Genomic DNA, 12,725 nt, shown 5'->3' on the forward strand with positions numbered 1-12,725 from the left:
CAGAAATGCTTCCAGATGCTGAGCTCTACTACAGATCACAGACAAGTCAGCTAGCAACCTGGTGTTCTTGCCCCCCCCCCCGCCTCCTTCTGGAGGAGGGGGCCCCAGCAGGACGGCCTGTGTGCTGTGTGGAAATCAGCAAGCACCCAACTCTGAGGGAGAGAACCCAGCTCACGCACCACGCTATTAAAAATCTTTATTGCTAATTTTTTTCTCCAACAGATATATTTTTAGTTGAAATAAGAAGCCATGGCAACATTTTAACTTCTCCAGAAGATGAGCGATCAGGGCCATCACTGTCACAAGAGGGAGGCCCGTGACCTTGACGAGGACAGGCTGGGGCAGAGAACACACATGAGCCAGGACATGGCCCTTTGTAGGAGCTACAGGTACAAAGAGAGGAGGCGACCAGCAACACTGGCACCTACACCTGGTAACAGATGTTACAGCCTGGGGGGAGGACTGAAAAAACTCACTTTTCCCTGCAGGCTCAGCTGGAGCTACAGGCCACCAAGCTGAGTGAGTGTGCTTATGAGTGTGAGCTCACCCATGCACATGCATACACACACCACCACCTGGAGGAAGATGCTCTGAGGCCCCTGCTGGGGTTCCCACAGTCCTTGACCCTGGGGATCAATGGCGTTTGCAGTTAACAGCCAGCTGACCAGAGCCAGGGGCCCATGCCTGGAGGAAGACACGATGTCTAGGCTGTGACATTCGAGTCCTCCTTCTGCAGCAAGACTCAGCACAGTGTGAACCTCCCTCTGACCACGGGGCTCCTCAGGGCTCGGGCCTAGGACATGTGGCATGCAGCCCCCGTGCCCAAGCCCCGAGAAGGGGCAATGTGGCTGAGAGTCTTCTCCTGGCTCCGGCTACCAGGGCAAGAATGGGTATCTACCTGAGGGGAGGGCGGAGGCTTCCATCCCTGAGGCCTGCATCTTCCTCCACTCCCCACACAGACCCCACTCCTGTGAGAGATGCGGGGGTGGGCAGCTGGGAAGACGTGGGGTACCCCCAGCCATTCAAAGACCGCAGCTCGGCAATGTTTCTGGGGCCAGGGTTGAGGACCAGTCTGGCGGCCCTTGGTCAGCGCAGCACTTCATAAACAAACTGTGACGCCGTTCCCTTCCAGGCTGACGTGGACAGACCCTTCAGAAATCAGTGCTGTGAGAGGCACAGGCCAGGATGAGAGAGCCCGGTGCTGGCCAGGACCTATTGTCCCAGTGAAAGACGCCTGGAGGGCCTGGCCGGGGGAGGTCAGGGGTGGGTGTTTGGAGCCAAAGGACATGTAGGCTTTGTGAGCCTCCAGCTGGGGTCTCTGTGTGGGTCCAGACTCCCGGGCAGAGAACTGTGCTGCATTGTGGGGTCTCAGCCCTTCACAGGAGGGGCCCCAGATGGGCCCCAGGGAGTGGGACGTGGAGGAGGGCGTGGTAGAAGGACAGAGCTGCCCAGGGCAGCTCAATTCCTTTCTCTTCCAGGGAAGCTGGCTGGCTGCCAACTCTTGGAAGTGATGCACATAAGACTTGGCTAATGGTCGGTCACCTCTAAGCTCTGGGTTGCTCCTTCAGGACAACACTAACCTCCTAGGGGGGCCCCCTGCTTGGGGTCCTCAGGTCTCCTTGCTGGTGGTGCCAGGAGTGGCCATTAAAGCAAATGCACTTTGCAGTGGACCCCGGGCTGCAGAAGGACTGCGTGCAGCGGGGTTGCAGGGAGGCCACGGCAACGAGATTCATGGGTGAGCCAATGGGAAACCAAACACAGATAATGCAAACACAAACAAAACACGTGAAAGCAGCAAGGTCTGTGTAATAAATATTGCAAAGCTCACTTGATTTCTTTCTTTTTTTTTTCAAGTCAAATATAACAACCAATGTCCCAAACCCTGTTTTCAGCATTCAGAAGAGAGAGAGAAGCTGGTGCTATCGGCAGAACACCTGCAGACAATCAAAGGAAAAAAAAAAAAAAGTTTCCCATTAGCCAGCCAATCAAAATCCTTTTCCAGTTTGAGCAGCCAATCAGACTTCTTCACGTTCCTAAAAAGTGACCTAAATAAAGCACCAGAGCTAGGAGAGCTTCCTGGGGAAGCCATATACCGAGGCACCAAAAAAAAAAAAAAAAAAAAAAGAGTCAGAAATAAAAATAAAAGGTTTCTGTTGGTCTAGATTTAAAAATAAAAAGGTTTCTTCCTGCAGCCAATCATAAGTCCATCCCTTTAAGCCAATCATAACTGTACCACTGGTGTTTCCCTCGATGCCAGCCCCCCGAGTGGCGGTGGGGTGGGGTGAGGTGGGGTTTAGAGGGTGGGGAAGGTGACCTGCTGCCACTCAGCCGGAGGAGGTCCACACAGATCTCTTGGCCTTTGCCAGCTTTCAGGGTGTTCCACGGGGTCTGTAGCTACTGCCTCCGGTCCTCTGTCTCCGACCTGGAAAACGCCATCACCACGTCCTCTGCACCTGCAGGCCAGGGGGAAAGAATCGCTGGATGGGCCGCGAGCAGCGGGCTGCAACCCGGGGCTAGGCAAGGGGGCTGTGGTCCTCAGGTGCAGTGTCAGTCCACCCCAGAGAGGTGCTTGGCGAGCAGGAGGTACTTCCAAGGAAGCCAACCTCTCCTCTAGGCCTTCCCTGCAGCCTGCCAGGGCTGCGGGAAGCGGACTGAGGGCAGCGGACTGAGGGCTGAAGGCTGAGGCCCAGGCTTGCTCAAGGCGACACGGCTCAAAGGGGCGTGTGAGGACCCAGAGCTGCTGGTCCTAGAGCAGGGCCCTGTGCACATCTCTTGCTCCAAAGTCACGAAAGCTTTGGAACCTCCCTTTTCCTTTCTTTCTTTCTTTCTTTCTTTCTTTCTTTCTTTCTTTTTTTTTTTAGAGAGAGAGAGAGACAGACAGACAAAGAAAAAGGGAGAGAGATGAGAAGCATCAACTCATAGTTGTGTTACTTTAGTTGTTCATTGATCACTTCTCATACGTGCCTTGATCGAGGGGCTCCAGCCAAGCCAGTGACTCCCTGCTCAAGCCAGTGACCTTGGGCTTTGAGACAGTGACCTTTGGGCTCAAGCCAGCAAACATGGGGTCATGTCTACATTCTACACTCAAGCCGGTGACCTCAGGGTTGCAAACCTGGGTCCTCAGTGTCCCAGGCCGACACTCTATCCACTGCCCACCACCTGGTCAGGCCAGAACCTCCTTTTTTCTTCTTAAGACTCTTGTCTTGATCCCTTTGGAGGACCTTGCTTGTTATGATTTCTAATAGCCACTCCCCTTTGGCCAAACCCAACACCTGTGCCAAGGAGCATGGGCAGACCTGTTTCCAGACAGCAGTCGGGCTGGCTCCCATTGAGATAGATAATGGTTATAATCCTAATGATTGTTGTTTTTAATCATGGATGTGAGAATCTGGTCTTGGCGCTCATGAAATCACTTCCTCTGTCTTGTTTTCCAAAAGACAGATTCTGACATGCAGCCAGAAAAGGCAGGAGGAGGAGGGAAAGCGCCTGAAATACTGACCTGCCTCCCCCACCCACAGCTGCTGGAGGAGGCAAGAAGGAGCCCACCGAGCTGCAGACCCCGTAGGGCAGGTGAGGGACTGGCAGGTCCCACTGCGCCTCCTGGGCTTTGCCCTCCCTGAGTCCTGCCACTTTCTCCCTTTTTCTATCTTTTTAAAATCTGGTTTCTAAAGTCTAGAATTTTTATTGATTTCAGAGAAAGAGAGGTGACATGGGGCAAGAAGCATCAGATCGTAGTTGATTCTTGAATGTGCCCGAAACGGGTGACCTTAGCATTCCAGGTCAACACTCCATCCTCTGAGCCACCACAGGTCAGGCTTAGGGGAGGTCTTAGGGCTCTTTTTTCTTGGTTGCGACCAGAACAACAACAGTCAGCTGCTCGTGGCCTTTATGACACACTTCTCCTCTGTACTAACTGGAGGAATTCTCCCGGGAGGGAGGACTAGAACAGCAGACACAAAAGGCCACCGAAGGGCGGGTGGTGGGCGGCGCGCAGTGCAACTTCTGGCCTGTGAACAACAGCGCTGGGGAGAACATGAGACCCCGCCCTCCAGGCATGGGGTGGCCGCTTGGTCCACAGCCCAGGGCACTGTCCTTCACACTGCAGCCTCCTGCTGACCTCCGTCCTAACTGTCCAGCCTCGTGGACAGTAGAGGGGCAGTCCGCCACGGGGGATGCAGAAGAGAGCCTGTCTACAGGGTGGAACAGGGCAGAAGGGCACCTTCCACCTGGCACCAGAGCACAAGGTGCTGGAACACTCACTGTGCCTTGATGCGCTGCTCAGCAGCTTACTTTGAAAAGGGGAATACGGTTCTGGAAAGAAGCTCAGATTGTCTGACTCCTTGGGAGAAGACTCCTTTGCCTGGGAAGCTTTACAGATCATTCCCCCATCTTCTCAGGGACAGTCTGTTCTCGCCTCAGTCCCAGGACCAGGCACTATCACCGCAGCAGAATCTTCCTAGCAACCACGGACTCCAGGATTACATCAGACCTGCGGCAGCTAAGCAATTACCTAACAGATGCCGCTTTTCCTGTGCTACTCCGGCTCGCTCATTAGTGGGGGGCTGGATGGAGGCCATGAGAGGGGACTTGTCAGCACAGGACGCCTGGGTTGCAATGAGCAGTGGCAGCCCACTTGCCCCTGGCCTGTCCTGGCTCGCCTCGGAGGCTTTCTCACAGGGATCTTGGGCCTCTGTCCTGAGCTGCAGTCACAGAAACAGCACCTGCTGCCTCAGCGCATGGAGGGAATGGAGAGTTGGCGGAGGGAATGGCACTGGCTTCTTGGAGGAGCCCAGACCCAGGGGCCAGGGCTCCCAACACCACAGCTGCCCAGTGTGTACCTAGGCCCCACTCTGAGAGCTGGGGAAGGAAGTAACCTCTTCAAGGTCACACAGGGACTCCAATGACTATTTAACAAGACACCTGAAGCAGGGCATTTGCCAGAGTGCCGCCGTGCCACACTGCTAGCTGGTTGCCCCATCCCTGCCTGGGGTGGGGAAGGCTGGAAACTGCAGCTGTCACTCCTGGAGCTGCCCCCTTGTTGCTGGGCCAGGTGCGGAAAGGGCCCACAGAGGTGCTGCCTCCCCAGACCCGGCTCTGCTCAGGGACCATGCTGGTCCAGGCCGCACCACAGGATCTGCTTTCCTCTGAGACCCAAGGCGGGTCGGCCCTTCCAGAGCACTCTGAGCCATGCTGCCCACCAGCTGGCCCGGCACCTCTCACTCAGCGAGGGCCTGACCGTGACCCTGGTGGGTCTCTAGGGGAGAACGCACCTTTCCTTCTCCTTTTCTCTATGAACTGTGGGCCAGTTACCTAACAGGGACGGTGAGCTGCTCAGTTAGTTATCACGATTCAGGCTACGAGAGCCTTAGAACCAGGAGGGACCTCAGAGGATCACCACAGCCCTTCTCTGTTGAAGGTCAGCACGTGGTCTCTCTTGGGTGCTCTCCCTGTTGTGGAATCCCAGGGCTCAGAACAGGAAGCCACTGCACAGATGCCCATGGCAGCAGGCCCAGCCCACGGCCTCCAGCAGGGAGCTAGGTTTCCTATCCTGTGTCACAGGTAAGGCCATGTCCAGCCATTGATGCTCTGCTGACACTGTCTGCACCCAGGAGGAGCTCCGCCCTTCTCTTCCCACCAGTTGGGGTGCAAAACAGGAGGGAGAAGATGATCAGTCTCTCTAACACACTACAAGATAAAAAAGGCCAGAACCAGACAAAAGACATTGCAAGAAAAAAGAACCACAGCCCTGGCCCAGTGGCTCAGCTGGTTGGAGTGTTGTCCCAGGGTTGTGGGTTTGATACCTGGTCAGGGCAGGCAGGAGTCGAGCAATGAATGTGTGAATGGGTGGAATAACAAATTGATGTTTCTCGCTCTCTCCCTTCCACTCTCTCTTAAATCAGTCAATAAATTAAAAATAAAGACCTACAGATCAGTATCTCTTATTAATATAGATATTAAAAATACCTATGATATGAAAAAATACTAAAAAAAATACTAGCAAACTGAAAAAAAAACCCACATAAAAATAATTACATACTCTGACCAATGAAATTTATCCCAGGAATGCAAGGTTGGTTTAACATCAGAAAATCAATTAATGAATAGAAATAAACCCCAGAAACCATATAATCATCTGAATAGACACAGAAAACATATCTACCAAATTCAACACTTCTCCATGATAAGAAACATCCAATATACCAGGCATAAAAGGAACTTCCTTGATCTGATAAAGGGCATTTACTAAAAACTCACAACTGTTATCACATGTCATGATGAAATACTGAAAGCTCTTCCCCTTTAAGAGCTTTTACCATATCTATTCAATATTGTGTTGAAGGTTCTATCAAGGGCAATTGGGCAAGAAAAAGAAATAAAAGGCATCCAAATTGGAAAGGAAAAAGTAAAACTATTTTGCCCACTACAAAGCCTCAAGAAGTCTGCCTTTGCTTTTATCAGGGTCCCTGGTCTAAATTCTTTTATCTCCGAGATAAGAACTCAAACTTGTCAGTAGCAAATGGAACAGAATTGAGAGTTCAGAAATGAATTGACCCATTTATGGTCAATTAAGTTTTGAAATGGGTGCCATGGCAGCTCAGTGAGAAAGAATTGAACAAATGGTGTGGGAACAACTGGATATTCTCATTAAAGGATGAGACTAAACCCTTACCTCGCACCATATCCAAAAATTAACTCAAAATGACCAATGACCTAAGTATAAGAGCTAAAGTTATAAAAACCTTAGGAGAAAATATAGGAATAGATCTTCATGACTTTGGGTTAGGAAATGGTTTCTTAGATATGACAAAGTAATATCAAAGCACAAGTAATAAAAAATAGATTATCAGGGCTTTGTTGAAATTAAACATTATTTATGCTTTAAAGCAGTGGTCCCCAACCTTTTTTGGGCCACGGACCGGTTTAATGTCAGAAAATATTTTTGCCCTGGCCGGTTGGCTCAGCGGTAGAGTGTCAGCCTGGCGTGCAGGAGTCCCGGGTTCGATTCCCGGTCAGGGCACACAGGAGAGGCGCCCATTTGCTTCTCCACCCTCCCCCTCTCCTTCCTCTCTGTCTCTCTCTTCCCCTCCCACAGCGAGGCTCCATTGGAGCAAAGATGGCCCGGGCGCTGAGGATGGCTCTGTGGCCTCTGCCTCAGGCGCTAGAATGGCTCTGGACGCAACAGAGTGATGCCCCAGAGGGGCAGGGCATCGCCCCCTGGTGGGCATGCCGGGTGGATCCCGGTCGGGCGCATGCGGGAGTCTGTCTGACTGCCTCCCCGTTTCCAGCTTCGGAAAAATGAAAAAAAAAAAAATATTTTCACGGACTGGCCTTTAGAGTGGGATAGATAAATGTATCACGTGACCGAGACAAGTGTCAAGAGTGAGTCTTAGACGGATGTAACAGAGGGAATCTATCTGGTCATTTAAAAAAAAATAAAACATCGTTCAGACTTAAATATAAATAAAACAGAAATAATGTAAGTTATTTATTCTTTCTCTGTAGGCCAGTACCAAATGTCCTATGGACAGGTACAGGTCTGCAGCCCGGGGGCTAGGGACTACTGCTTTAAAGGATTCTATTAAAAGAGTGAAAAGGCAACTCATAGAATGGAAGAAAATATTTGCAATGCAAATATCTGGTAAGGGGTTGGTATCTGGAATATATAAATAACACAACTCATTAATAATAAAAAGTCAGTTCTGGCCAGTTGACTCAGCGGTAGAGTGTCGGCCTGGCATGTGGATGTCTTGGGTTTAAATCGCAGTCAGGGCACACAGGAGAAGCACCCATCTGCTTCTCCACCCATCTCCCTCTTGCTTCTCTCTGTCTCTCTCTTCTCTTTTCCTGTAGCCATGACTCGATTGGAGTAAGTTGGCCCGGGTGCTGAGGATGGTTCCATGGCCTCTGCCTCAGGCGCTAAATAAAGAATGGCTCTGGAGCAAGGGCCCCAGATGGGCAGAGCATCGCCCCCTAGTGGGCTTGCCAGTTGGATCCCGGTTGGGGCACATGCGGGAGGCTGTCTCTGCCTCCCCTCCTCTCACTGAATTAAAAAAAAAATTATAATAAAAAGTCATACAACCAAATTTTGAAAATGGGCAAAGAACCTAAATAGACATTTCTCCAAAGAAGATAGATGAATAGTCAACAAGCACATGAAAAGCTGCTCAACATCATTAGTCATCAGGGAAATGCAAACCCAAACCACAATGAGACACCACTTCACACCCACTAGGATGGCAGGAATCAAAAAGAGACAATAACTAGTATTAGTGAGGATGTGGAGAAATCAGAACCCTCATTCTTTGCTGGTGGAATGGCAAGGCGCAGCTCCCAAGCCTGCTCTACCCACAGCCTCCCCCATCTCAGCTGGTGGCTCTTCCATTTTCTCATTGCCCGGGCCAGAAACCCTGGGTCTTCCTGCTCTCCACGCCCCTCCCCCCCCCACATACTCCACATACAACACAGCGGCAAGTCCTACTGATCCTACTTTTATTTTTTATTTATTTTCTTTTTAGCAAGAGAGAGAGACAGAGAGACAGATAAGGACAGACAGACAGGAATGGAGAGAGATAGGAAACATCAATTCTTTGATGTGGCAACTTAGTTGTACACTGATAGCTTTCTCATATGTGTCTTGACTGGGGGCTCCAGCAGAGTGAGTGACCCCTTGCTTAAGCCAGGGACTTTGGACTAAAACCAGCAACCTTTGGGCTCACGCCAGCAACCATGGGGTCATATCTATGATCCCACACTCAAGCCGGTGATCCCACACTCAAGCTAGTGACCCCATGCTCAAGCTGGTGAGCCCACACTCAAGCTGGCAACCTGAGTTTCAAACCAGGGTCCTCTGTGTCCCAGGCTGATGCTTTATCCACTGTGCCACTGCCTAGTTAGGCGAACCTACTTTTAAATATATCCTGACTACATCACCATTTCCCTTACCACCACCCTGGTCCAGACCACTACCCCTCACTAGCCTCCTATACTCCCTTTCCTGCCTTCCCTCTCTGGCCCCTGACAGTCCATTTTCCACACAGTAGTCAGAAGGAAAAACACAGGTCAAACTTGCCAATCCTTTGCTCAAAACTCTCTAAATCAGTGGTTCCCAACCTTTTTTGGGCCACAGACCAGTTTAATATCAGAAAATATTTTCATGGACCGGTCTTTAGGGTGAGACGGATAAATGTATCACGTGACCAAGACAAGCGTCAAGAGTGAGTCTTAGACGGATATAACAGAGGGAAGCTGGTCATTTTTTAAAAATAAAACATTGTTCAGACTTAAATATAAATAAAACAGAAATAATGTAAGTTATTTATTCTTTCTCTGCGGACCAGTACCAAATGGTCCGTGGCCTGGGGGTTGGAGACCACTGCTTTAAAGCTTTCTTATTATAAGACGTCTCCTCACACAGAGTAAACTCCAACTCTACATGTTGGCCTGCAAAACCCAACATGATTTGGCCTCTGGATGCCTCTTTACCTCCTCTTATCCACCCACCCCTCCTCACTCCACTTCAGCAACATGGGCCTCCTAGCTGCTCTCAGGCACAAGCAGTTGCACCTCAAGATCTTTGTACTTGCTGCTTCCTTTGCCTCATGATCTTCCCTAAGTCTATCTCACAGCTCTTGTACTTCATGCCAGTCCCTGTGCAAAATCCCCTCCTCAGGCCCTCCCTGACCAATGGTGTCTCATGTCAATCGGGCCACTGTAGTCTGCCTCAGTACACTCAGCACACCCAGAGTTACATACTGATGTGATCTTTGTATCCCCACTGGAAAGTATGTTCCATATGATCAGGGACTCTGTCTTGTTTACTCACATATCCAATGCACTAGGGAAAGCTCCTGAGATACGGGAAGAATTGTTATCTTATAGATGAGGAACCCATAAGCTCAGAGATAAATCAACTTGGTGAGTCAGTGGCACAGGGCGGACTGGACACAGACCACGTCCATGCCTTCACCACCACTACACACAACCGTTTCCTCTCCAGGAAGAACTGACTTTCCCAGTCACCCAGAGCACTGTGGCTGCTCAGACCTCCAGGCAGAGACTGGATCAATCCACCCATCCCTATCAGAATGGAACCAAGGCCCAGGATTTAAAGAGAAAACAACAGAAAAGCAGCCCCAAGGTGCCTTGGAGAAAATTCAACATGGAACAAGTGCCACCCTGGGAGTAGCCCCACCCCCAGACACCTGTCCCACTCCCCACCCTCGCGCTGGCCCGTTGCCTGCCAGACACTTCCCTGGTCCCATGCCTCACTGGCTGAGGAAAGCAGGGCCAAAATGATGGGGAGGGCATAGCTCTGAACCAGGGCAGGGCACCCAGAGGGCGATCCCAGCCCACACCCAGTGGCAGCTCTGCCCCTTTAACAGAGCCCAGTCACGTGAGTGGGGAGAGAAAAAATGACAAATATTCAGGAGCTTACAAAAGGGAAGCTGGCCCCTAGCCGGGGGCGGGAATCAGACAATGGGGTCACTGGTCTGTCTGCAAGCTCAGGATGGACTCACAACAGCAATGGAAAGCCCAGAACAGGCTCCACACCCCAACACCAGCCCGGGCCTGCGTCCGGGCTGACTGGAGGGATCTACACATTGCCATCAGCAAGCCTGGCTCACTACAGGGCACTGGGGCGCAGGAGCCAGCGTGGTTTGGAGAAAACCCCCAAGGTACTCAGACATAACCCCCACCGTCTGGACAATCACTCTTGACATTTTGGACTCTCAGTTAATGTCTTTCAGGGATCTTATCATCAATACACCAGACACCGCAGTCTGTTCCCAGAATCGCCAAGACATACTCCAGCTCCAAGGTTACAGTGGGGTCAGTGATGGGGGTGAGAAACAACGGCCAGAGGGACCCAGAGCTGGCCGCTGCCCAGAGGCCTAAGGCTGAAGCAGGGCACTCCCCCGTTCCCTAGACCTGGCTGGGAAACCCTGGAGGAGCGCCCGCACTTTTCCAGGAGCTCGAGCTGTCTTGGAGCTCACGCTGTCTTGGAGCTCACAGGAGCGGGCTCAGGCCCCAGGGCAGACAGGGACAGCTCCCAACAATGTTCTCCCTCTCCAGGAGGGACTCAGTGGAGCGACCAGGTAAGGAAGGAAGGGCCAGGCCTCCCAGCCCTCTGTGACAGCACAGTTTCTGCCGCTCCACCAAAGCACCAGGCTGCAGGGGGACAAACTGACCCCAGAGCCCTCCCAGCTCTGGACCCTGCAAAGCCCCGCTCAGAACTGCCACTCAGAGGCGGTAGGGAAGAGAGAACAGCCCTGAGCACAGGAAATGGACACAAGGCACACCATGCCTGGTTCAGCTCCCAAAGGCCGCCAGCCTCGGGCCCCACAATCTAAGACATAGTCCTGGAGATGTCACCAGAGAAAAGGGGTTACTCCCAGAAGCAGCATCAGCTATGGGGAGGGGTGCCCATATCACCCAGTTTGGAGCCATGGGCTCCTCCAAGCCCAGCCACCCATGACCAGGTACTCTGAGGAGAGGAGCCCCTCTGAGACCCTGACAGCCCTCGCTGGCCAGGGCTTCCCAGGACTACTCCGGAGTCAGATATGCTGGGGCAGGGATCTCTTGACCCCGACCTCCTAAGGGGCCAAACACCTTCTGAATGAGGGCAAACTTCACTGAGGCCTCAGAAATGCAGAAATACAACCCTAAAGCCCCAGTCTCCAAATTCCCACACTACTGGAGGCGGGAGACATCAGAGGGTGGTGACTTTGGCTGAGTGCTTCAAGGCTGTCCAGGGAACCCAACCTGTCAGGCCCGGCCACACTCCATGCTCACAGCCACAGGCCAGGGAGGGAACATGACCATACAATCCTGACGTCTGCCCTTTCTCTGACCATATGATTTTGGGTTGAGGCGCCTCTTCACCAATGACCTCATTGACTAGCTGTCAATACCAACTAGAGTCTGCTACTTGGCTACTAAAAACTGCAACGGCTCAGCTGCCAGCTCTGGGGAAATGAACCAGGTGGCAAGACTCCTGGAAAAAGTTCCCAGATGCTCCTCCACGGGGGAAAGTTTCCACGGGGAGAGGGCTCAAGCACCAACCTGGACTAGGCCTCCTCCCACACAAACTCCGGCTGGCTGGGCGGTACTCACTGTTTTTAGTAGCCACAGCTTAAGAGCCTAAGGGCTCTATACATCTCAGCTCTGGTGCTCAAAGTTCCCACGGGATGGCTTTTACCCAAAGACAACAAGATACTGGTTGCCATGGCGACAGCAGCCTTGATCCACCAAGGTCTCAGCAGCCAAAGCAGGCTCCAGACTTGAAGGCACCTACTGGGCTCCCAGCTGACAACCCATCTCCAGGCACCCAAGCTGCTGGAAGGTGGGGTACATGGTGGCAGAGCTTGGAGCCAGCTCCCAGCAGGGGTGCTGGGCCTCCTGACCAGCCATTGCAGGCCCTTCCCAGGCTTGGGCTATCTCTGTGGACTTTAGTACCCTGGGGCCTGGTTCTGGGCCTGTCCCTGCCTACTTGTGTAATGCAGAGCAAGTCCTGGCACATCCTCCTCCATTTTTTCATCTTCAAAACATGACGAACTGCACCTATCCTACACATCTGAACAACCAGGACAACCTCTACAGCACAGAGCATCACAAACAGCCTTTTGTAAGGTCCCAAGTTGGGATCTACCATACCTACTCTTCTCTAATCCAGATCCTCCCTGCCAAACACACCTGCTCTCATCCCTGACCCGCTCCCCAAACCG

At 52.0% G+C, this 12,725-nt stretch overlaps 1 protein-coding gene across 2 annotated transcripts in view; it reads right to left on the bottom strand.

Annotated features, from left to right (window-relative positions):
* Positions 1–223: 223 nt before the first annotated feature.
* CTNNBIP1 (catenin beta interacting protein 1) overlaps positions 224–12,725 on the bottom strand; it is a 55,922-nt gene continuing 43,420 nt past the window's right edge. For both annotated transcript variants that reach the window (XM_066374995.1, XM_066374996.1), the window contains exon 5: positions 224–2,453. In XM_066374995.1, the coding sequence (XP_066231092.1) occupies positions 2,395–2,453 (59 nt within the window). In that variant the 3' untranslated portion in view covers positions 224–2,394. The remainder of the gene's footprint in view (positions 2,454–12,725) is intronic.

This window comes from Saccopteryx leptura, chromosome 3 (assembly GCF_036850995.1).
Source record: "Saccopteryx leptura isolate mSacLep1 chromosome 3, mSacLep1_pri_phased_curated, whole genome shotgun sequence".
Lineage (NCBI taxonomy): Eukaryota > Metazoa > Chordata > Mammalia > Chiroptera > Emballonuridae > Saccopteryx > Saccopteryx leptura.